The 23,465-nt window shown below is 40.7% G+C and overlaps 6 protein-coding genes and 5 non-coding genes across 15 annotated transcripts in view; 3 read left to right on the top strand and 8 right to left on the bottom strand.

Annotated features, from left to right (window-relative positions):
* Positions 1-777: 777 nt before the first annotated feature.
* Positions 778-3,286, bottom strand: surf6 (surfeit 6). Its single transcript, XM_048258291.1, has 5 exons — positions 3,160-3,286; positions 2,740-2,846; positions 2,405-2,623; positions 1,805-1,890; positions 778-1,714 (listed from the first exon to the last, which is right to left on the bottom strand). Exons 2-5 carry the CDS (start codon positions 2,831-2,833, stop codon positions 1,019-1,021), a joined length of 1,095 nt encoding a protein of 364 aa, XP_048114248.1. The 5' UTR covers positions 2,834-2,846; positions 3,160-3,286; the 3' UTR covers positions 778-1,018.
* Positions 3,287-3,357: 71 nt separating this feature from the next.
* On the top strand, positions 3,358-6,229 carry LOC125304215 (surfeit locus protein 1). Its single transcript, XM_048258292.1, has 9 exons — positions 3,358-3,511; positions 3,730-3,796; positions 3,915-4,051; positions 4,298-4,380; positions 4,490-4,681; positions 4,890-4,962; positions 5,382-5,544; positions 5,725-5,806; positions 5,902-6,229. The coding sequence occupies exons 1-9, from the start codon at positions 3,449-3,451 to the stop codon at positions 5,966-5,968; spliced, it is 927 nt and encodes a 308-aa protein (XP_048114249.1). The 5' UTR covers positions 3,358-3,448; the 3' UTR covers positions 5,969-6,229.
* Positions 6,230-7,185: 956 nt separating this feature from the next.
* rpl7a (ribosomal protein L7a) lies at positions 7,186-11,107 on the bottom strand. The gene is made up of 8 exons (XM_048258288.1): positions 11,083-11,107; positions 10,198-10,318; positions 9,776-9,925; positions 8,683-8,823; positions 8,319-8,398; positions 7,885-8,015; positions 7,605-7,674; positions 7,186-7,344 (listed from the first exon to the last, which is right to left on the bottom strand). The coding sequence occupies exons 1-8, from the start codon at positions 11,083-11,085 to the stop codon at positions 7,240-7,242; spliced, it is 801 nt and encodes a 266-aa protein (XP_048114245.1). The 5' UTR covers positions 11,086-11,107; the 3' UTR covers positions 7,186-7,239.
* LOC125305285 lies at positions 7,466-7,539 on the bottom strand. Its single transcript, XR_007195378.1, has one exon. It is a non-coding gene; the product is annotated as a small nucleolar RNA SNORD36 (small nucleolar RNA).
* Positions 8,182-8,258, bottom strand: LOC125305283. Its single transcript, XR_007195376.1, has one exon. It is a non-coding gene; the product is annotated as a small nucleolar RNA SNORD36 (small nucleolar RNA).
* LOC125305284 lies at positions 8,540-8,613 on the bottom strand. Its single transcript, XR_007195377.1, has one exon. It is a non-coding gene; the product is annotated as a small nucleolar RNA SNORD36 (small nucleolar RNA).
* On the bottom strand, positions 9,231-9,307 carry LOC125305282. Its single transcript, XR_007195375.1, has one exon. It is a non-coding gene; the product is annotated as a small nucleolar RNA SNORD36 (small nucleolar RNA).
* Positions 10,026-10,097, bottom strand: LOC125305296. The gene has a single exon (XR_007195389.1). It is a non-coding gene; the product is annotated as a small nucleolar RNA SNORD24 (small nucleolar RNA).
* Positions 11,108-11,144: 37 nt separating the features above from the next.
* On the top strand, positions 11,145-15,009 carry med22 (mediator complex subunit 22). Of its 2 annotated transcripts, XM_048258289.1 has the most exons (5): positions 11,145-11,243; positions 11,619-11,784; positions 11,879-11,959; positions 12,076-12,284; positions 14,062-15,009. In XM_048258289.1, exons 2-5 carry the CDS (start codon positions 11,662-11,664, stop codon positions 14,249-14,251), a joined length of 603 nt encoding a protein of 200 aa, XP_048114246.1. In that variant the 5' UTR covers positions 11,145-11,243; positions 11,619-11,661; the 3' UTR covers positions 14,252-15,009. The 2 variants fall into 2 exon arrangements, with proteins under 2 accessions (XP_048114246.1, XP_048114247.1); XM_048258290.1 differs by lacking the exon at positions 14,062-15,009 and having other exon boundaries at positions 12,076-13,529.
* Positions 15,002-19,202, bottom strand: c12h9orf78 (chromosome 12 C9orf78 homolog). The gene is made up of 9 exons (XM_048258287.1): positions 18,888-19,202; positions 17,506-17,565; positions 17,347-17,398; positions 17,122-17,192; positions 16,957-17,037; positions 16,352-16,549; positions 15,936-16,072; positions 15,610-15,708; positions 15,002-15,364 (listed from the first exon to the last, which is right to left on the bottom strand). The coding sequence occupies exons 1-9, from the start codon at positions 18,968-18,970 to the stop codon at positions 15,273-15,275; spliced, it is 873 nt and encodes a 290-aa protein (XP_048114244.1). The 5' UTR covers positions 18,971-19,202; the 3' UTR covers positions 15,002-15,272.
* The window catches only part of usp20 (ubiquitin specific peptidase 20), a 21,827-nt gene continuing 17,489 nt past the window's right edge, over positions 19,128-23,465 (top strand). The window contains exons 1-5 of one of the 4 annotated variants that reach the window (XM_048258282.1): positions 19,128-19,210; positions 19,320-19,705; positions 20,431-20,530; positions 20,703-20,756; positions 20,913-20,975. In XM_048258282.1, the coding sequence (XP_048114239.1) occupies positions 20,450-20,530; positions 20,703-20,756; positions 20,913-20,975 (198 nt within the window). In that variant the 5' untranslated portion in view covers positions 19,128-19,210; positions 19,320-19,705; positions 20,431-20,449. Of the gene's footprint in view, positions 19,211-19,236; positions 19,706-20,430; positions 20,531-20,700; positions 20,757-20,912; positions 21,063-23,465 lie in introns of those variants that run through there. The other 3 variants (XM_048258285.1, XM_048258283.1, XM_048258286.1) reach the window with 3 other exon arrangements.

Below are 23,465 nucleotides of genomic sequence, written 5' to 3'. Positions count from 1 at the left end.
TAGACAAACCTAGCGTTCATGGGCTTCGGAAAAACCTTTCTCCGAGTGAAAACATCATTCCGCGTCATTCACGTCACTTAATGTGTGAGTCAGAGGTCGGAAACTGGGGCTAGATTTTGCTAACAGAGTTGCCCTGTTAGGGGCCCGTCATAACTTTTGTCGTCACGTTGTAGTTTGTAGTCCATGTGGCCTTTCATGTCCAACAGTTTTAATGTGAACTTGGGAATTTGCCCTTTTTATCACTTGAAAAGCTGCATATCTTTCTTTCACGAGCATCTTACACTATATTTTAAGCAAATACAGTTGTTTGTTTAGGATTAGTGAGTGTATGTTTTAACCTTTGTTTTGACATCCGTGTTTGTCACACATTCGATGGCAAAGCACTTGAACACTGTCGGAAAACAAAGTAGCCATGGGGGCGGTTCTTGTCATTCCCAGGTGCTCTGAATGCACCCATACTGTTTGGTTGTTCTACATAATTGGTTGTTCTGCATAATAGTTTACCTCTCTCCTTGCTAGGGATGGTTCTCAATAGCCTATCCCCAGGCCCATACTACAATTGGTGGGTGTTGCTCACACCTCCATTGCTTCCTGGCCTCAGATGTCTGATGTGATGCCAGAGCATGGACCTTTTCTTTATTGATAAAAATCACCATTTGGGAGATTATGCTTTACCATGAATTGTTCTCAGACAAGGTATACAATAATTTCTTACGCCAGAATTACACAGCATTGAATAATCTAAAAATGCTAACTATACAAAACACAAAGAGAACATTTGCATGGAATAAATGCTTTATAAAACAATATTACAACAGTCTCTTTTTGCTTTGTTGGTTGGAAAACAAAGTACGCCAAATTACTGGTTAAGTGGGCTGAAATAGTCTTCATACCAGTAATTTTCTCAACTAGTGGGACACCCACTCAACTAGACAATCTCCGTTTTCACCAGTATATGAGTTTCATTCTCTTCTGACCAGAACGCTGTATTCTCCCCAAACTATCCCTCTAGTCCAGTCTAGTCCAGTCTAGCCTTCTTCAGATCCTCTGGTAGCACACGACCCTTCTTCCTGGCTTTCTGTTTGCGCTTCTCGACCTTCCCCTGCTTGCGTTTCTGGAGGTTCCTGCGCCTCTTGTCCTGTCGGTTCTGCATCTTCTCCAGCAGTTGCTGGCTCCTCTCTGTCCACTTCCTCTTGACCTGAGCCTTCCTCTGCTCCTTCTTCTTCAGTGAGGCCCTCAGCATGTCTTCATTGTCCTTGATCTTCAGACCCTCTGCCTTGTACAGCATGTTGGTCCACTTCATCTTCTCCTCCTCCTTCTCGGCCTTGGCTGGGTCCTTCTCCCTCAGATCCTCCAGCTTGGCCTTCCTGGCCTGCACGCGGGTCAGCAGCTGCTTGTAGTTTTTCCCCGTCAGAGGCGTGAGGCCACCTTTTATCTGCTTCCGCTTCTCTTTCTTCTGAGTGACCTTGTCCACATACTCCTCACCCACCTCCACCTTGCTGAACACCACCGAGGTTGTGTCCCTCTGAGCTGCCTTGTCTGTCGGGGTGGGTTGGGCCTCTGGCGTGTCGTCCTGTTCAGCCTCAGCGGCGATTTTCTCTGCCAGCTTTTTTGCGCGGAACTCTTTCTTTTTCCTCTTCTTTCGCTCCCTCTCCTGTTTCCGCCTCTCCCGTCTCTTCTTCACCTCCTCTGAGGAGGGATCTACAATGGGGCCCTGCAGAGGAGAGAAAATGGTGATTTTGATTGCAACAATGCATGAAGAGAAATGCATGAATTGGTGACCAAAAGTTAGTTTTATGCTGACCAGTCCACGAGACTCCTCAATCTTCTGGTGGAGTCTCTGACGTAATATGTCTCGTGCAGAGAACTCTGACCCTTGAGTTTTACCTTCTGTGAATAAAAAAATTAAAATAAAGAAATACTTATCGCAATCTATGCAGAGTTAACATTAAGCTTCATGGGTGTACAAAGATGTCTAGACTTTGTGCATGCATTGTCCCCAGCCAAAAAAAACACATTCTCACAAAGATCCAATGTTAAAGGTGCCCTAAGCGATGCTGGGTAACGTCACTTCTGTTGACTTCCAAACAAAACAGAGAGCTAGCTTGCTACTTCCTCCCCCTCCCTCCTGTGCTGCTCCCGTGCAATTGAAACTTTCCTAAACGCGCATCTCTTCTGTGATTTGCTGGAACAGTTTGTTATGTTTTTATGGGCTCGGTTTGACCAGGTTGTTTTTGTTGCCGTTTTTGGAGCCTGGGCTGTCCACAGAGATTGCGTTTTTTTACAGTGTATTTAGGACACAGACAGCTAGCGGTTGGTTAGGTGATGTTTGCAAGTATGTTACATAAAATGTTTTAACAAATGGCATTGCTTAGAGCACCTTTAAGTAAGTGGATTTATTTACCCTCTGATGTCTTGTTAGGGTTCGTTGTGCATTTCTGAACTTTGAGCTTTGGAGCCTCTTGGTCAACAGTGTTGATCCTTTTCTGGACTATGCTGGTGTCTGGGGTCTGCCTGGTCTTGATGACAGGCTGTTTGTTCTTTTGGCTCCCTTGAGTCTGTTTCTGTATGTTCTTCTTCTTTTTAGAGGGGCCATCTTCACTACTGGTCCCTTTGTATGGAACTAACAAGATGGAGGGGAAAAACTTTAAAGCAATAGCCAATACAACCAAGAGTGATTATCTATTCTTAACAACATGGTTATAGCAACATTTGCTATAACGCCAGACTAACACTAACCATAAGCTCGTTTTCTGGGTTCAGGCTGTTGAGATGATATCACTTTACTGGCAAATTTCTCCAAATAATCATACTTTGCAGCCAGGCTGGTCATCTTGGGGCAAAACCTTAAATAACAACGCAAAAGAAAATGGGAGCAATATTTATGTCAGATATCGTACATTTGGCAGGCTAAAGCACGCTTGAAAATAACCATCATCAATTCTGCCACTTATAGGACATCTATACAATTGATACAGGACAAAATTGTTACAGGACAATTAACGTTTATCTCTACGTTACGTTGTATAGATTGTGTTTCAAGGATCAACATCTACAATGCGATAACCATAGCTGCTAGAACAAACTGTGTTAATGTCAACTGACTTCACTCCTGTCCTGGCTCCTTATAAAAACAGTATTAAACGAGAGAAGACTTACCCGAGATGTAAAAAGGACTGTCGACGTATCTTTTTTAGTACAATTACTTATAATTGTACACGAAATCACAGCTATAGTAAAAACACAACTGCACATGCACGTGTAAGGTTAGCGAGCATGCGCAATGTGATCAAAAGTGAAAATGACACCGGATATGGTTACATTTTATATATTCCCCCTCCGCATATGTTGGTTATGTGATTGGGTTATGTAGTCAACCTGTTATGTGAAACATGTCCTGCTACCAGCACTGAACCCTTTTTAATAGTTTGAAATTCTGCAGCTAGCCATGAATAACCTGAAGATCGTACTCGCATTTTCCAATTACACACTGAGGATAATTCAAACTAATGTAAGTAACTTACAGATTTGTGTTGAGTTTAGTTTGCATGATAGTATGACCTATCTGAACTATCCTTACAACTGTGCTACTTTCCTCAACGTTACTTTGTAGTTATTCTGTGGGAACGTATAATTCTATGGGAAATGTGAACCTGGTGATTACTTGTTTTTCTGAGGTGAGTGAGATGATGATGATGATGATGATACTTAAGAGTTATGTTGTTGCAGAATTTCATCCTTGTTCCAAAGAGAACATTGTTTTCATCTCGACAAACATGGCCGACTCGTGGAATTGGTAGGTGTTTGTACACCAGGTAGTGTGTTTGTAAAGATACGTCTAATAGCCCAAGTTTGCATCGCTGGGTACTATTATTAACACTATTAGTACTACTCACAAATGTTCTCATTTCCAGTATTTAGGGGGAAGGTTTTGAATGTGACCCGTCAATCCAGCTCCACTGCTACTCAAGCAGAGAAGGGAGAGGATTCTTTCTTGAAGTGGTTCTTACTTCTGATACCCATCACCACTTTTGGCCTTGGCTCATGGCAGGTATAATCAGTATTTCAACTACTGTTCTATTGGTGCATCGTGTTTGTATCTTGGTGCGGGGTAGGCATATTAATTAAAGGTATGGATGAACACCTTGAGGCAATTTTTTAGTTTAGTTGGGTGTGGGCTGCCATGGCAGTTATCTGCCTGAGATTTAAAGAGATTTCATGAAAAACTATATGGTCTATGCTACTATCAAATCATAAGTCAGACCGGTGTGATGTAACGTGAACTATGGGTATGCAGGTGAGGCGCAGACAGTGGAAACTGCAACTCATCGAGGAGCTAAGGAGTTTAACCACAGCTGAGCCAATCCCTCTGCCCACTGAGTGAGTGTCGCAATTCAAGTATTTTATTCCTATTCAAATCCATAACCTGTAGTCTACTATTTGCCCCAAGGCTGATATCAATATGTTTGTGGTTATACCATTCATGTAGTCCCATGGAGTTAAAAACCCTAGAGTACAGACGTGTGAAAGTGCGAGGGAAATTTGACCATTCCCAGGAGCTCTACATCCTACCCCGGTCTCCTGTTGACCCAGAAAAGGAAGCACGAGAGGCAGGCCAGCTCTCATCTAGCGGGGAGACTGGTGCCAACATCATCACTCCATTCTACTGCACAGACCTGGGGTATGGATGTCATCTTCTAACACTTGACATTAATATTAGCATTGTCATGTTATCCAACTACTTTGGTTTTGTTATTCCCTTTACACATTTCCAAGCAGGATAAACATATTGACCGGGCCTGTTGTTGTGCAAACAAATGAATATCACTGTGTTATTAGGTGTACCATTGGTAATTACTGTGATATTTCTGCTTTGTTAAACCTGTCAGGGTCAAAATTCTGGTCAACCGGGGATATGTACCCAAACAGAAGATCAGACCGGAGACCAGAATGAAAGGACAGGTAACATTGACAATGTTGAAATGGCAGTAATTTATTGTGTGTGTACACATTTGTTCTTAGTGTGTGTAGATTCTGATTCTGATTCATAGATTCTGTTGTATTATTTCTATTAACTTCTGTTAAACAGATTTTGTTTTCTGTCATTGAAATTAGTATCATTTTGTTTACTAAGTATTTTTCTCAAGTCTCGGGTCATGATAATAATCAAGATTCCCCAAAATGCTTCACACAATGTTTCTCTGGTTCAGCTCAATATATATTTGTCTGCATGTATAGGTCCACTAATTTGACAAATATGTTGCACCATAAAGTCTGGAATGTTTTCGTGAATCACATAATTTACATCTTGTAGATCTTGTGTTGGACTGATAGTCTGCCCCTCCTGCTGCTATACTTTTGTAATTGTTGCTCTATGTCAGGTGGAGGAGGAAGTGGATGTTGTTGGAGTGGTACGACTGACCGAACAGCGCAAACCATTTATTCCCCATAACAACGTGGAGACAAACCGCTGGTACTTCCGGGACCTGGATGCCATGGCGATGGTCACAGGAGCCGAACCTATCTTCATTGACGCTGACCTAGGCAAGAGATCTTAAGATGATACTTAGTGATTCTGACTTGTTAAAATTAGCATTTAAAGCATAGAGCATACATGTAATGACAAAGTTCGGCTTGGTCTTTTATTATATGGCCAAAGGAGGAAGCGTGTTGAGATATGGCCAATGTCTGAGATTATTCATTTCCCCTACTGTTTATTAATAGCCAGTACAATACCAGGAGGTCCAATTGGCGGGCAAACCCGGGTCACTTTAAGAAATGAACATATGCAGTATGTCGTCACATGGTGAGTTGGTTAATTAGGGTATGTTCCATAACTGCGCTACTGCTTATTCATAGTTTGAAACACTATTGTAACCAATTATGCATGTTCTCTTACAGGTACAGTTTATGTGGAGCAACATCCTACATGTGGTATCTTAAATTCATCAAGCGTGTTGCCTTGTAAATGCAGCACAGGTTTGTGTGGTCGCCTGCTAATGTATGATGTAAAACTTATGTAAATATTGTTTGAAGTGGATATATCTCTTCATTAAAGACTAAGTTAATTATGCATTTTAAGGACAAAATGGACAATGGTTGTAGGTGGGGGTGAAGGTATTGGTCTCACCTTAGGGCACTGAGGTGCAGCTTTGCCTTATCCAGGCACTGCAATGAATTGTGATTTAGGCAATAAAGTATGCTGAATAAATGTAGTTATTGTAAAATGCTTTTTTCTTCTTTCCTGTTTTTCTTTAAACCTGAGGTTCTGTAAATGTAAACGGAGGTGGTCCATCTGGTGGCTGATGGAAATAACAGAAGCTTCATATCAGTGGCAAATATCTTGTACAACACCTGTTAATAGGAATGTCAAACTCAAGCAGTGGGCCAGATTTGTTGGAATGAGGCCTGGTAGGGGCCATCAATGTCAATCATTCTCTGTATGGTCATCAGATTTTTGTTTGATATGCTCCTTTACAACACCCACTGATGAGTAAAGAGGCATACATTTTAAATGTAATTTATATAGAATTATAAAATATGCTAGTGATTTGATATCACCCCTTATGGACAACAATGCAGCCTTCAAGAGCATTTCACTGGGGTTATATATAGGTTCATTATGTACTGCTGTCAACTTTTCTTGAAAAACCTTACCAACCTTCTGCTAGTCTTTCTAGCATAGATAAATTATATTGGTGTAGCCATATGCTAACTCAGTGCAGCAAATATTTTTTCATCTTCTGCATCTTTTCTGAGGATGGTTTGTGGTTTCAGTCTCGTCATTTATTAAGACTGAACTTAGAAACAAGCATGCATTTTACTTTTGACTGAAAGCATAAAAGCCCCAAAAATACTTATCAGAAGTGAAATGACAGGAAGGGAATGGAGATCATGGGGTGAGATCATGAAATGCCTAATGTGCCATAGTGTTCAACCCTTCCTCATAGTTGCATTCCATTTTACAATTTAAACTTCAGAATTAGTTCATTTTGTCTGAGCGCAGACACTCAAAACGCCAACTGCTGGCAGGTTTTAACTGCTGGAAGCATTAGCTTTAACACAGGAGTCTATAGTTTTCCAAACCTGTGTTAAACACCCTGTGGACATTTTCCTGCAAATGTCACATGCATCAATTTAGCCAGAACGCTTTATTGGTCAACCGATGATGCCCAAGTCTCAGAATTTCTTTCAGGATTTTTTATTTTTCTATTAAACACAAGGGGGTTTGCTGAGAACTCAGCCCAGCTTGGTAGCCAGTTCCTTGGCTTTAGCCTTCTCGATCTTAGCAAAGCGTGCGGTGGACTTGGGACCCAAGATGTTGCCTCCCCAGTGACGACGGATCTGTGGAGCAAGCGCATATACAGATTTTAATTAACCCCAATTTTTACGAAAGTGTGCCATACAGGTCAAATTCAGTATGATGAACTAACCCATTTAATGTTCCATAAAGATTAAAATGGTTGTTGCTCAGGGTTAAAAAGCTCAATTTGTTCCACACAGTGGATTCAGGTGAAGAAATTCTTTACATCACTGCACAACCATAACTACGAGTCATTGCTAGTTAAAAATAAAATCAATACTCCAGTGCTGTGAGAACTCACCTCTTCATATCGGTCATTGTAGTTGGTCTTGATGGCTTCCACCAGCTTGCCAAGGGCTCCCTTATCCTCTCTGAAACAAACAAACAAAACCCAAGTCAGTGGTTTAATTTCAAGCATCACCCAGAGGTAACATACAAAGCCTCATCCTAGTTTGTATCGAGCGCACACAAGTATATAAGCCAATATGAAATGACAATAAGCTACTGAAATTGGTCTGTCCCATATAGGAATGGTATTAATTTACACCAAATTTGTCTCCCATTACACAAAAAGTACTCACGGGTTGGTCTGTGTGAATGCAACACAGGTGCAGGTTTTCCTGTGCACCAGTCTGCCTATTCTGGCCTTGCCCTTCACGATGCAGTATGGCACACCCATTTTGCGGCACAGAGCAGGCAGGAACACCACCAGCTACAGAAATCGCAAAAGAAACATCAATAAAACAGTCACATATACACCATTCCAGGAGAATATTTGTTGCATTAGGGTCAAACTGAAAACTACAGTGAGATATTTATAATGGTTACCACATACATGTCACAGGCAATAGCTTACACAAATTTGTGGGGGACTGGTTGTTGCTCAGGGTTAAAAAGCTCGTGTTTTTGATCCACATAGAGGATTCAGGTGAAGAAATTCAATGCATCATTGCACACAACCATCTCCACATCACACATGCAGGCCACTTCAATTTGCATTCATACCGGTCCTTACCTCAATGGGGTCCACGTCATGGGCAATGATAACCAGTTGAGCCTTCTTGGTCTCCACCAGTGTGGTGACAGTGTTCACACCTGGTACAACAGAAGACATCAGGAACAGGTTGTACCCATTTTTTCTATTCCATGTGGCAGTTTAAGTGTCTTACAACAGAACACATAAATCAAAGCAAATGACTGCAACAGGTTAAAAAGTGCTTTAGCTTTTAAGTGGTTGTTGCTCAGGGTTAAAAAGCTCATTTTGTTCCACAAAGTGGATTCAGGTGAAGAAATTCTTTACATCATTGCACAACCATCTACTGCCAGACTACAACATCCATTTGAGCTAGGACCAGCCCCATCTCCAGGTGTGCCTTTACCTGCGCGGAGGACGGGAGGCCTCTTGGTGGGGGTATCGCCCTTGCCAGCGGCCTTCTGTTCAGCACGAGCGAGCAGCCTCTGCTTCTTCTCTTGCTTGGTCTCAGGCCTGTACTTGTGGGCCAGCTTGAAGAGCTGGGTGGCTGTTGAAAACAGTGAGCAAGTAAGGATCCAACATCTTCATAACAAGGACAATTGGCAAACACCATCTACTACTTACCATTTACCACGCAAGCCAAAGCAGTACTGGGTATGTTACAACAGGTTTCTGTTACTTAACAAATTCTAATAATCTCAGATAACACCCACAAAGGCAGACATGTCAGTCTCAAGTTCGTTTACCCAAATTTCTGAAATTACCATCATAGCTTAAGTTGTTCCTGATTCTCATACGGCAGGATGCTGTATTCACCACATTCAAAGGAACAGTTCTAAGGCGCTCACTCCTGAACCCAAAAGCTGCCACTGAATGACTAAGGAATTATCTCTGGTGAAGCATTTCACATTCAATCACAGGCAATAGCCTACACAAATTTGAGGGGGACTGGTTGTTGCTCAGGGTTAAAAAGCTCGTGTTTTTGATCCACATAGAGGATTCAGGTGAAGAAATTCAATACATCATTGCACACAACCATTTTCCCAGTACAGATGCAGACCACTTCAATTTGCATTAAATCAGTATATTTTTGAAATATTTCTCTCAGGTGAACTCAAATCCTATCTCTACATTTACAAATGCACACTGTGCATGCTAATGTTACAACAGGTGATGAATGCTACAAGTAGCCTTCATTACAACAACGCTACATAATTTTTTCCTGTATCCTAGTGTTTCACTGGAAACACCATGTCTGCTGTGCCAAACATGATTTTTAAACCTCCACACACTACACCAACAAATCTCAAGTAACTGAAGTCCTAGGCAATCGGAGTCAAACGTGTAGCTGATTTAGTGAAGCAATACAATGCAGCAGATGGAATCACAAGACCATTAATTCCACAGTTACAAACACTAAATGTGAACACTTACACCCAAAACAGTCACACCAAAGGCGATTTTCTGCTTCAGGAACCCATCCCAAACCCACATCTTACCGGTCTGTCGGTCAAGAGCCTGGGTGAACTGGTTGATTGCAGGGGGAACCTTCAGCCTCTTGTAGAGGATGGAGCGTTGGCGCTGGAGACGCACATAACGGGGCCATTTCGTAAAGCGAGTGAGATCGCGCTTGGGCTGGATGTCCTGACCTGGTTAACAAAATTGGGTTAGAATGACCCACAAATCAGTTATTTTACACAGACATTTACAATACAAGTTCATACAATAGTTGGTCAAAGGAAAGTTAAGTGCATCAGCGATCTTGGTGGAGATTGTCTGCATTATTGTTAAGAAAGCAAAGTATAGTTTACATCATCTGCACTTGTATTGGAGAGTGGTTTGACAACCATCTATGGAAGTGTGAATGATAGTAATAAGACCATCTCTGGCCTTGTGTAGATGGTTATTCAGATTGACTTACCAATGCCAAAGTTCTTGGGCCTCTTCTCAAAAAGTGGGTTCACCACTTTTTTGACTTCATGCTTCTTGGCCACTGAAGGGGCTGGTGCCACCTTCTTCCCCTTAGCCTTCTTTCCCTTCGGCTGTCAACACATCAAAAGAACATGGACCCCATCAACATCACACCAAATATCCCAAAGGGTTTTATAAGCAGTTCAGAAAAGACCATGATGCCGCATTGCCGGCATTACTGTGGAACAGTGTTACCAAGCTAACAAATTAAGTGTACCATTAGGCTAGCTGAGTAACATTAACTTGGTACAATTAGACCAACCAGGCAAGTGCATTGTGTGACACCAGCTACATTTTCTTCGTGGTCATTGATACGACTTCACACAGGCAACCAAACATCACCAACGATCGGATTGTCAACATAAGTTAAAACATCCACATCCAAGTACGCAAAGCTCACTGCTAGGTTGCTAGCTACCAGGCTACTACAACTCGAGGTTGAGGCCCAGATAGATGTGGTTCTAAATACGTTTTTCTATGCGGTCTTAAAACTATGCAGACAATAGGGCTTGCACAGTTGGGACATTTAACAAAACATCACATTTAAGTCTTGGTTTACAATTCCAACAGGCATGTCCCCAATTGCATGTGCTTAACGTTCATATACAACGTAGCACGAAAGCGCTCCATCACAGTCAGAGGAAAGGCCGACATCTTCATAGACTTTTCATCAAATTCTTCTCATTCTTAACCAAAATACTAACCTGGGTTGATTGTGAACATTGTATTACAATGTTACATGTATCAAATGTACACTAAAAAAGCAGCACTTCGGAGATGTTTAAAGATTTAGAGAAGGTGATGATCCACCATAGCAAAATGAATGTACACTCACCATGTTGGATCAGACAGAAAGGAAGAAGATAGGATTGTGGGTAATTTAAGTACCGCGATGCCTGGGTCTGACGTCATCAATACGTGACGACTTGTTGTTTTGGCTAGCATAAGTGCGAAATAAAGCTTATTCAGAGAAGTGTTCAAGAGATGCGTGTAAAGGTGAGACTGTGGTCAATACATTGTACATCATTTTAGTTACAATGTGCAAATATTCAGCGGTTAAAAGTTAAATGTATAAATCCAGTGGCTTCGTTAGTGTATGTAAGGCAACGTTACATTTGCTATCCTACTAGCCCGTACTTGAGATATCACGTTGGTTACGTCAAAGCCGTTTAATAAATGATCTGGCTACGTTAAGTAATCAAACTTAATATTTGCGTTAATGACCATGTTAACTAAATAATATTTTAGACGGTGCACTATCAGGTGTTACACGCGCTAGACCCCATAAACACGGTATCGTAACGCGAAGGGTTTATGTACCTAGTAGATTCATTGTGGATGTGTATTGATAATATTTTGTGTTTGTAACAGTAAAAGAATATTACCGTGTTGTTGTGGTGGTCTGTGAAAAAGTATGGCTACCCAAAGGGTTCTTCCGCAAAGCAAAGAGACGCTTCTACAGAACTACAACAAGAGGTTGAAAGATGACATCAGATCTATTCTGGATAATTTCACAGAAATAGTGAAGACCGCAAAGGTGAGAGTGTTGGTGTTTTATTATGAAGAAAAAAGCAACGTAAGTATGCATGGATTTATAGATCTTAATTCATTTGTTGTTTCTTTCTCTATAGGTTGAGGATGAGACTCAGGTGTCCAGGGCCACGCAGGGGGAGCAAGACCACTACGAGATGCAAGTCAGAGCTGCCAACATTGTAAGAGGCACCTGTAGCCCAACACTTGGCTTATTATACATTCAATGTATTGCTGTGTGATATTGTGTAATTACCGGTATTCATAGTTACCTTGCCCATACTATAATGTGTTATAGGTTCGTGCAGGCGAGTCCTTGATGAAACTTGTGTCAGACCTGAAGCAGTTCTTGATCCTGAATGACTTCCCATCTGTGAATGAGGCGATCAGCCTTCGCAACCAGCAGCTGCGCTCCCTCCAGGAAGAGTGTGACAAGAAGCTCATCTCACTACGCGACGAGATCGCCATAGATCTATACGAGCTCGAGGAAGAGTATTACTCCTCCAGGTACAAATAGGTTTCCCAACGTCCCATCCTCAACCTTGTATTCCCCCGCCCTACTCATCTTCACATACATACACCAATGTGCCTTCTACCGATGCCTTAATTGAATAGATAGCCTCATTCATAAATGCACCATTGAGGATTAAGAAATTTATTTTTGTGTCCCTTCTGACTGTCTACCCAACATTTAACCACCAAGTACCTTAATCATGATCACATTTTGTTTTCTGTTTGGCCACATGTCAAATATATAAGCCCTGTAACTAATTTAAAAGCTTGTGCATTTTGGAATGCGGATACAAGTCTTTTGAGGTTACAGGGCATATTCCAGGAGTTGCTGCTAAGATAAGATATGAATTGAGTTTGTGAAGCATATAAGATTATTGCGTATTGTGAAAAATATAAGCCATTTTTGTTCATTCTAATATTGAGATCTATGAAGTTCTGGAACTGAAATGCAACTGGTTTTGAAAAGGACTAGGATATTTATTACTCTTGCTGAAATTGTAGGATTATAGTATTTTTATGGCCTCTGAGATTAAGTGTACAGATAGAAACCTAGTGAAAACATTCAAACGTATTTATACGTAAACGTATAAAGCACTGCAGTTGCTTAAATGCTAGTGATCTACTCTTTGATTAATAAAACATTACTGTAAAAGCAGTGTGGAATCTCACAAAAGCCTTAATGCCTTACAATAATTTATTGGTTTTAATAGGACAAATGGCTAAGTGGTGTTCAAAGCATGTGATGCAAAGTCAACAGTAGAGGTTGTTAATGATATTAAAACTGTGTGTGAAATCATTGTAGATCACTTGAGAAATGGTTTAGCTGTCACGAAAGGTTACTTTGTCTCCCCAGTAGTCATGATTCTGAAGGATTAAGATCTTGTCCTCTGTACACAAATGGCATTTTATTCTCATGTTTTGTCATGTTTTAATATGTGCAGTTTTTGTCTTAATCAGTTGTGCCGGTACATCACATTATTGTGCATTAGCAGCAGGTGTGTATGAGGTTTGTGCTAAGATTTTTAAATGTAAGACTCTTCACCCTTAGCAGCAGATCTGTCATGTTAAATACCAGCTGAAATACCAAAAACATGCAGGCTGTTATCATTATTTCTATGTCTTATGAAACAAAACACTGTAGTCCAGTCATCAGAAATATGTTCAAAAAGGCCTCAAATCAGCCTATAGACCCTGTCTGGGGTTTTTTTTTAACAGAAATAAAAGAGAGACTAACTTGCACAGTTTTAGTGTCAGTTTCTTTTTTGGTCTTGAAAGAAACAAAAACTTTCTTTCCTGAAGCTTTACTGGGCTTCAAACTGCCTTGCCTGTGCTTCTTTGTACCTGCTGCCAAAATTAAGAAGTAAATGTTCTGCACACCTCTTATACACAGGTAAATTCAAAGTACACACAGGACAATTTCACGTAACAAAGTCTAACAAGCATTTTTGTAGCAAGTTTAGGGACAGACTAAACCTAAAATAAGAAATACTGCCTAGTGCTTAATCTGCTTCTCCTTTCTTTCAGTTCTGTCTTTTCCAGCCTTGTCTCTTGGCCTGACACTGTGTGTGTGTGTATGTGTGTGTGAGAGAGCTCTGAATCAATGAGCATCTTGTGTTGTAGTTGTGGAGGTGGAACACTTATGGTACCAATTGTATGCATGTGTGGCTGTGTAGAGAGAAAGTAGTGTGTGTGTGCGTGTGAGAGAGATACAGTATGGGCAAGTGGGCCAGATGTAAGTGTGTAATGTGCATGTGTTTCTGCCTCGGTAAAGCTGTGGACAGTGGGACGGGGTAGAGCTGCCATTGTGCGAGGCGTTTCGCAGGAGGGATAGCTGGGGATTTCCGGACACTTCGTCTGAACCTGGCCACAGCAGCACGGAAGAATCAGAGCGGCCCCCATCCCAGGAAGTAGTCCCGCGCCACCTCAACGGACATGGAGCCATCCCTGGGGATCAGTGCTGATGCCCAGAACAGATCCAGGATCACTGATGGACCAAGCAACAACCAGGACTCAAATACCAAATCCAACAGTTGGATTTGGACTCCGTAGTATGCTGCACATCAAAAGCCTCCACTGTACCATGGCACTCATGAATTTCTGTCTTTCAATGTCATCCCAATAAGAGCTGGAACATAGCCCCTTAAACTGCAGGAATTGTTCTTGTTTATTGTTGTCCCACTAAGTATTTCATTTTTTTTGTACTGGCCATTTAGAGAACCTACACTTGTGTTGAATGTATCTACACATCTGAGCATTTGGCAATAGAGCTCAAGCTCTCTTGTCTATGGTGCAACTCAGGGCTGACGTTCTGGTCTGCCTTGGACAGTTCTTTGTGGCATCACCTTACTTTGTGCTTTGTAAAAACATGCTATGTGCCCGTTGTTCTTTTTTCTTGTTTGCATGATACAAACAGCATGAATTTAACTTTGTTATCCATTCCGTTGTTTTCAGAGGCATTACAGATGGTAGAAAATATGCTGTGGGACAGACAATGTCTGAAAGATGTTTTTTGTAGTAACTAGGAAATGTGAAGAGGTTTGCATTTCACTATAGGTCTATGTATAGACTGCTGTATTTTTTCCCTTTGGTTTGGAGTTAGTAGTTCCTGTAATTTAGAGTTTTCATTGCTTAACTTTGAACATATAACGGTGCATGCATTAACTAGGACTTCAAAATGAAGTGCACTTTCACATTCAATTAAAACAATTTGGTTCACAGACTTTCTGAACTGTTTACATCAATCAGTTAAGAACATCTGAGTACAATAATTTTTTGAGAGATTTATTCTAAAAGCTAAAATTAAATGAATGTCTGCTGACAAAAATGCTTAAAATACTCTTCTGAAATTAATACCACAAGAACATCCAACAACACCAGATATGGGTTATGGGGCATTGTTCTGAATCATGTGAAAAAGGCTATTTACAACAAGAAACAAGGAAACAAAAACAAGACAAGAAAACATGATTATTGTCCAGCTCATCAGTATCTTCGATTCATCTTTTTAAACTTCTCGTAATGGTAGTCATCTGTTGCTTTCTCATTATTCGGTCTCTTGCGGTGTGGTGGTGACACTGAGTGAGGAAAAGATTCAATCACTTTAGATGTCATACTGTACATGTTGCTTCTAATAAAACAATAATGCCTTTCACTACAGAAAAGATTCATGCTCTGAAAAATATAAAGCTGAAGTGCATATTTAAGTTAGCCTCCAAACATGAGGCTCGATCCTGAAGCGTATGGTTAGCAGCAGCAGATAGCACAGAGGTTATATTGCTGTGTGTTTTAAAATGGGTTTGGTTCCGGGGGTGGGCCTTACTCTCGGGTCCAGGTTTCTCAGTGTCTCCTACGCGCAGGGGTCTGGCTTTGGGTTCCTCTCGATGGCGCCTCTGAGGAGCATTATGATCCTCATGATAGACTGAGAACAAACAAACAAACGCATAAAGATCCATCCAAGCTGATGACCATTATATTATAGCCTGATTGTAAAGGCCATTCACATGTGAAAAACCAGTAAAAGACCAGTTAATGCAATTAATTAATTAGTCTGCTGTGGTCCATCAAGATAATATATTACTCAAAAGGCCATCATTTATATTTTTTTCCAATCTGCCCACATATTCTCATGCAAGGCGTAACACTCACATCGGTTGTGCTGGACATAATTCACAGCAATGTTTGTAGGAACAAATGATGTCCCATTGTCTTTCTTTTTATTCTTCTGTTCTTGAATAAGCTTTGCTTTGGCCTCTTCTGTAAAGATGATGTTCTTGATCTTTGCACTAATGAGGAAGGAAGTAAAATGGGATTGAAGGTTAATTTTAAGAGAGGTCATAGTTGTGGGGGTTATGGTTTGCATTAGATGATACATCCAATGGGTATTGTGAGGCTACATTGCTACACAAGAGGTTAATGGTGGTTGGCTATGTTGATTGGAGGGCTCTGACCACAATGTACAGGGATAATGCCAATGAGCAATGGATATGTTGGCATCAATGCTGATTTAAGTAGTTCTGATTCTGGTATGGCACTAATGATGATAGTGTTTTAAGTATACTTACTCAATTCCCAAGTCCACCTCTGGGATGCCACTAAGCATTTGATTGGACAACATCTCCTCAGTCTTTTTAGCGGAGTTGACGCGGATGTTCTCTGGGAGCTCATACAGCAGGTCCTCTGGGTTCTTTACTTTGACCTTCTGCTCCTCATCCTCTACCAGTCCTTTCTTCTTCTTCAGCTCTGTCTCAATGTATTTCATCCTGAGGAAGAGAGAACCAGAACAAGGGAGCCAGGAGAGGACACAGCTTCCGTGAGAAAGGAGTCGGTCACAAATGTGTGGCGTGTGTGTATAAGTATATATACTCTTGGTCCCGTGAGGGAAATGTGGTCTTTGCATTTATCCCAATCTGTGAATTAGTGAAACACACTCAGCACACAGTGAGGTGAAGCACACACTAATCCAGGCGCAGTGAGCTGCCTGCAACAACAGCGGCGCTCGGGGAGCAGTGAGGGGGTTAGGTGCCTTGCTCAAGGGCACTTCAGCCGTGCCTACTGGTCGGGGGTCGAACCGGCAACCCTCCGGTTACAAGTCCGAAGCGCTAACCACCATTTATGTGTGAATGTGAGAGAGAGAGAGAGACATCATTGAATTGGGCAATTAACATACATGTCGGCATCTTCATCTCTTCTGTTCGTCTCTGCAGAAAATGACGTCCCAAGGTTAAGATCATCATTCTCATCTTCAGTCCTGCAATACAAGTTCAAATTAGCCAGTTTTACAAAGTCAAGCACTAGTTGTAGAGCCAACTGCAATTAATCAGAATAGACTTACATGTCCCTATTCCGATCTTTGACTTTCTTCATGTTAACTATGCCTCCTGTCTTCATTTTAAATGGGTCATCCTGAAACAAGGATCAAATCGGTCTAGCCAACATATACCCATGCAGAAACATGCACTGAAGCCATTAAATTATTTAAAAAAATAACTACATTTTAAATTAAAATTACTAAATACCGGTACACCTGTAGGCTAGGCTGCCTATTGATTATACTTACTTCTATTTCAGCCTCCAGAGGAAGTTTCTCTCCAACAAGAAGAGCGGCAATGCTGTAAAAAGGGGGGGCTTTTCAAGACAATGCCACACACATCTTTATTTTTACAGTACACAACATCTGTACACAAGCCTAGCTTAGACCAGAGGGACAGGCACTTACCTGACACCAGTTTGCCTTTTCCGTAGACTCTGTATTTCTTTAACTTCGTCCAATTTAGATCTAGAACAGAAAACAGTGTTTCCCACTCAATTGAATTCTATTTGTGTGGTAGGTTTGCAGAATTAACTTGAATACAACAGTTTTTAGCAAATTAGCGCAGAGTGGTTATGATGCTAACCAGATTTAACCACAATTTAGTACAACCTGAGGGGTATTTCACAAAACCTAGATAAGGGATTAAGCTGGGATTTTTAGGTTATCTTGGATGAATTTAGCCTTGACTTGGTTTCACAAAAGAGATGGCACATAAGTTACCATGGGGATTTATTTCTGCACCTAGCCACAACAGGCTAACAAGCTAAGTTAATTGCAATGGTAATTATGTCGTCTTATTGGTTCAGCTAGCTGTCATTTACATCAGACCTCCGTGCTAATTTTTAAGGAGCTTTATTCCATTTATAAACTACTTGCTAAATGTATTTGCTCGCAAAACAAAACAGATTGTCTGCCTACTACCATATGGTTATTATTTTAATTGTGATATCCTTATAATTATTAACATAGGCCTAGGTCCTACTCATTGTTTGCTTATTTTATTGATAGACGTTTGATGAATAGCCTACTGTAGTTGATTGGAAGTGGAGGGGCAAGTTTTCGAAGGTATTTTCAACTATAATATTAAGGTATATCATATTATGTGCATATTTGCAGTGGCAAGCGCTATCTTAATGACGTTGCGTGCCGAGACAAGGAAGCACTCACACGAGGGTGCATACGTAAATTTGCATTCAGTTGGTCTACCACGCCTACTCCTGCTGTTTTACAGAAATAGCCATGATTCCCCATTCCAAAAAGACATCTTTACTTCATTGTTAGTCTATATCAAAAGCGGTTGTTCACTTTGTGTGCATGACGCTATTTTCCGCGTCTTTTTTATTCCAACTGTGGGCACTTTGGAGCAGAAACGAGAACGCGCACACATCCTGAATTACTTACACCTGGCTTGACATAGTCGCTCCTACTCATCCTGGATTGGCATTAGTGAAACGAGTTGATGTAGGATGACCAGACAACGCTATGTCAAACCTCGCTTTATCACTTATCTTGGATGTCTTAATTCTGCCTTTGTGAAATACCCCTCTGGAAAATCCTTGTGTGGTGGTCAATGTTGATATTGTGGTGGGCCGCCACAAATAAGTCAATGTATGTATGGGAAACACTGGAAAATAGCCCATTAACATGTTCTATGTGTTGTAATGCACGTATTTTATATTTATATATATCACTATCAAACAGTCACAACATGTTGTTTTCTTCCTATTTGACTTAGCTAATTTTAGGTAACAAAAATAAAGCTAGGCTAACGTTATTGTTTTTCTGACCTCACTTCGGTAGTTATCGCTTCATCTTCTTCTTCGTCTGATGAGTCAGCCCTCCTTCTTCTAAAATTTTTACCAGATGGCATGGTTTAGAGTCGAGTCTTCCCCTTATTAAACACAAATTTATTGATTGTTTCGTCTTGAATCCGACACAGCAGTTCTAGATTTGTCTGGCAACGTCACGAATTTTACGGAGGACAAATCTGACTGACGGACCTCACATACAAACTTCCTGCTCGTATCAGTGACGTCACTTCTGTGTTCGCAGGGATGATGCCACCGGGGAATGTAAAACCATTGATGCCACCGATGAAAACATAAGCCAGGTACACTTCTTCACGTGTCAAAATGAATAACATCATATGTCGATTGGCCCTTGTGTGATTTCACCACAACTTACCCGATGTGGATTACATTGTATTGCCTTCTCTACAGCCTATTTTTATTTGCACGCAAACGAGTAACGGGCTAGCCAGCCAGCCATGCAACCCAGATGACAGCTAACGTTGATACCTACGTCACAGGAATGCAACATAACACAATTTCTTAATTAGGTTAATTTAGAACCAGGTACGTGTGAACTTTTCAACAACCCCCGTTCACTTGCTTGTACCCTTGTACGGAAACTGAAGTGGGTGAGCACCTCAAAGCATAACAAGACTGACGCAAAACCATGCTGCAAAAGAGGCGGAGGGAGGGGGTTGTGGGCTGGGCATCATCTGTGGGGTTCTGTCAGCTAATAAGCTACGTTTGTATCCGAAATCAGACATTTGGCGTGAAATGAATAAACATAGCGCCTACGATCTGATCACCTTTAACAGGTTAGTGTTGCCACAGTTTTGATATTGCATGGTCGTTCGATGTCATAGGCGAATTTAAATGTCTTGTTTGCTTTTCGGGTTGCAAAATAGGGCCTCATCTTGTTAAAGGAGCTGTTGTATGTCAGAGTAATGACAGAAGGAGCTGACAATTGTAGTGTTCTGTCGCTGGCTATTTGTTATTGTTTGTATTGTTTGTTGTGTGGTTGTAGCAGTATAGGATTTGTCGTAGTTGGGCGGCTTATGTCACCCCGGTGACAAAGTGTTCATGTGGTTTAGATTGTTCTCTTTCAGAATTCATTATTATGGAATTCTGTGTAGCCTAATGCTATTAATGACGAGAACAACTTGTTGATTTGGAAATGAGAGTCCAACACTAAGCTAGCCCTGTGATTTCAAGTACTGTCGGTGCCAGGAATGAAACAGCACTTTCACTGAGCCTCCATTGAAGAAATTATATAGTAAGACAAGAGCCCAAGGCACGTCTCATTCGTGTTGGTGCTTGTACAGTTTGGCAAATAGTCTGTTTATGTTCCTTTTATGTCAATCAACTGCATATCACAGGTTTAAACTGTCTCCTGTGCATAAACTCACAGATGGTTAGGCCTGTTCCTGGGGATGTTGCCCATGATTCTTCGACTACAAACATAAAATCCCAGAATTAAATTGTTAATTTATAATGTCCTATATTAAATTATTTTGATTGTCTTCATGTTGGGTTTTAACAGATTAAAGTGAAAATAAATTATGGCTGATAACGGTGAAGTGTGTCCTCACCTGGACTGTATTGGTGAGGTCACAAAGGAAGAACTCCTACATAAATCAAAGGTAGGAGTATGTGTTATGGTCATCCTATTACTGACCCCGGAGGTGTCTAGTACAAATCAATGATTAAGTAGTATTTAAAGTGCATCTTTGTCTTTTATAGGAAACTGTGTTCTATAGTTACTATAGAATAAACATTGATGTGTAACTCACATTTATGCCTACATATTCTTAGGGGACCTGTCAGTCATGTGGAGTGGGTGGTCCCAACCTCTGGGCATGTCTGCAGGTGAGGTTTATGTTCAAGGTGCTTTTTTTGCACATTATTGACACTGAAGGACATGGTGGTGTTCCTGACTGCATGACTCATGAAATATTACATAAATGTATTTTTCAATGGGAAGTTTAAATATAGTTGAAATGTATTTGTGCTGTCCTCCTACAGTGTGACTGCCCTTATGTTGGTTGTGGAGAGTCGTATTCCGACCACAGCACCATACATGCTCAGGTAACACACCTCTCTCCATCTTTCTCTCTCGCTTTCTCTCACTCTCTCTCCCTCACCAGAGGTGCAGGCTGATAAGCAGCACGTAAGGTGAGATTCTCAAAACCCTATTGCTTCTATCAGGATTATTATTATTTATTTATTTTTAAGACTATTTATTAAGACTTTTCCTTTTTATGTGGTTCCCATGGGGAAAAACTCACATCAGTCTTCACAGGAACAGAGGCTTGGCCCAAGATGCATGTTGGGTACTGTATGGCGCTCCCTTATCAGGGCTCATCGTGGCTGCTACACACTCCAAATTTGGTAGGCGTGTGCAAGGATTACCAAATGTCTGGACAGCATACCACCTTTGGGAAGGTCTGGACTTAATAAGAGCCCAACTATGACCAGCATTCCATAGACTTCATTTTGGTGTCTTTTTTTCCAGAGGAACATGACACTGTATGACTGGGTCATAACCTCGTAAGTCACCTTGTACTATGGCCCCGTGATAAAACATTTCTAAAACCACTCTAAAATTACGTCATGAACCTGTGACTTTCAGTCGCACAGAAGAGAACTGAACAATTCAGGGATGTTTTATTGGATTGGCACTATGTTGGAACACAATACTTACCAAAAGGCTCACTTGAACTCAAAGCACTCTTTCATAACTTTCATAATTTCCTGACCGCGGCTACCAGTATAATGTTTCGGTCTGTTGCTCAAAGTCACATCTATGTCACCAAACTGAGCTTGATGTTGCACTTTAGACAAATGTCCAGGCAAAGTGCACAATGCGAAGTGGTTCAAGTCAACTTCTCTTTCCTCTATTCAAGCCCTATGGAGTGGCTTTACTTTCTAGGGGCATGTGGGGCTCCCCATGATGAACAACCTTTGCATGTACAATAAATACATTAGCCACTCCTATCAGGAAGTGAGTTATTTTGGATTTTATGCATTTTGACACGTTTCAGATGCTTTGACGCACTCCTCCTAGACCTAGACAGTTATCAGATTTATGTCAAATTTGGTATTCATGATGTCTCGTCACATAAACAGGAAATGTGTTATAAATTTGCCATGCATTGGTCGACATGACTCTAAGTTCACAGATTATTGGTTGTGATTATGATCATATCCCCAAAATGACTGTCTAGCATAGCACTACCATCTGACAACAGAAAGAGTAGCTTTTTCACCGGTCTTTACCATACGACTCCTAGGCGGTTCACATAAGATTCATTTCAGGTTTGGTGTACAATAAGTAATTGGTTTCCTGATTTTATATTGTGAAGGCGGTTTTTGTATGTTGAAGAGTGTAGCCATGGGGAGATGAGGAATTTGGGTGCTTCTCAACAGATTTGGGTACCTCATAGAGACAGAGTTCTCTGCGTCATACTTTATAAACCATGCCCACCATGGGAGAAACATTTGTTGTCATAGTTTGAATTGTGTGATTTGTGATTGTGTTCATCACAAAAAATACTGTTGATTGCTATGATTCTTGTCTGTACTGGACATGTAGTATTCTATCATAATCGTGTATAGCTGGAAACGTTCTAGAACGTTCCCTGTGACAACCAACCAACTAAGCCCCATTTTCTGCCCCATTTTTTGCACATCTGGTTAGACTGTATTTCATAGTCTTTGTACTTGTACTCTACACAATGACAATAAAGTTACATTTAATCTAATCTAATCTAAATATTTGTGCCCCCCACTCTCCAGTTCTAAATGGCTTGCTTTAAAAGGCCCTGTTTTTCATTGATCAAATACTTTCTATGATGTGGCATAAAAGACGGCCGTCTCAGCACTTAGATGCTTCTTTGTTCTTTAATGTGCTTTGCATAGCAATGCATAATGTAGCTATTCATTCATCCAACGGACGGCACGAGTGGTCATTCTTTTAAAAAACACTGTACTGACATGTCAAGTCAACTGTATTTATATAGCACACTTTTATGCAGAGTGCAACCCATAAAACACACATGACATCACACAGTAATGATAACAATATGATTGAACAATTTAACAAACATAACAATTAAAATGATTAAATTAAAACAAATAAAAACAAGCCAGTGCCAGCATAGCCGAACCTAGCACACACAGATACGAACAAACAAATAAACAAATAGGCCTAATAAACAGTACAAAAATGAAAAATAAAAGTGATATAACATGTGTCCCAGTTATACTTCACTTCACAGTCTTCAGGATAAGAAACTACCCTACCCAAAAAGAGGCATACACTGGTCACATACACTACAAAATACAAAAGTCTAAATGTTCTTGATGATCTGGGAAGAATAAGAGATTAGAACGTTGATTTGGGGAAAATGTCTATCTATGGGAAAATCTCTCTTCTGTCTGTTTTGTTATGCTTTTGTTGAGTCTATTTCAACACCAACCCTTTATCACCTCCACAACATCATAAGATTGTAATTGTCATAAATATTATAGCTTGGTCAATATAGCGTGAATTATTTAGGGTAATATTCATTGTCT

Source organism: Alosa alosa, chromosome 12 (assembly GCF_017589495.1).
Source record: "Alosa alosa isolate M-15738 ecotype Scorff River chromosome 12, AALO_Geno_1.1, whole genome shotgun sequence".
NCBI lineage: Eukaryota > Metazoa > Chordata > Actinopteri > Clupeiformes > Clupeidae > Alosa > Alosa alosa.
Note: the sequence above shows the minus strand (reverse complement) of the source record. Positions and strands in the feature narration are given on the sequence as shown.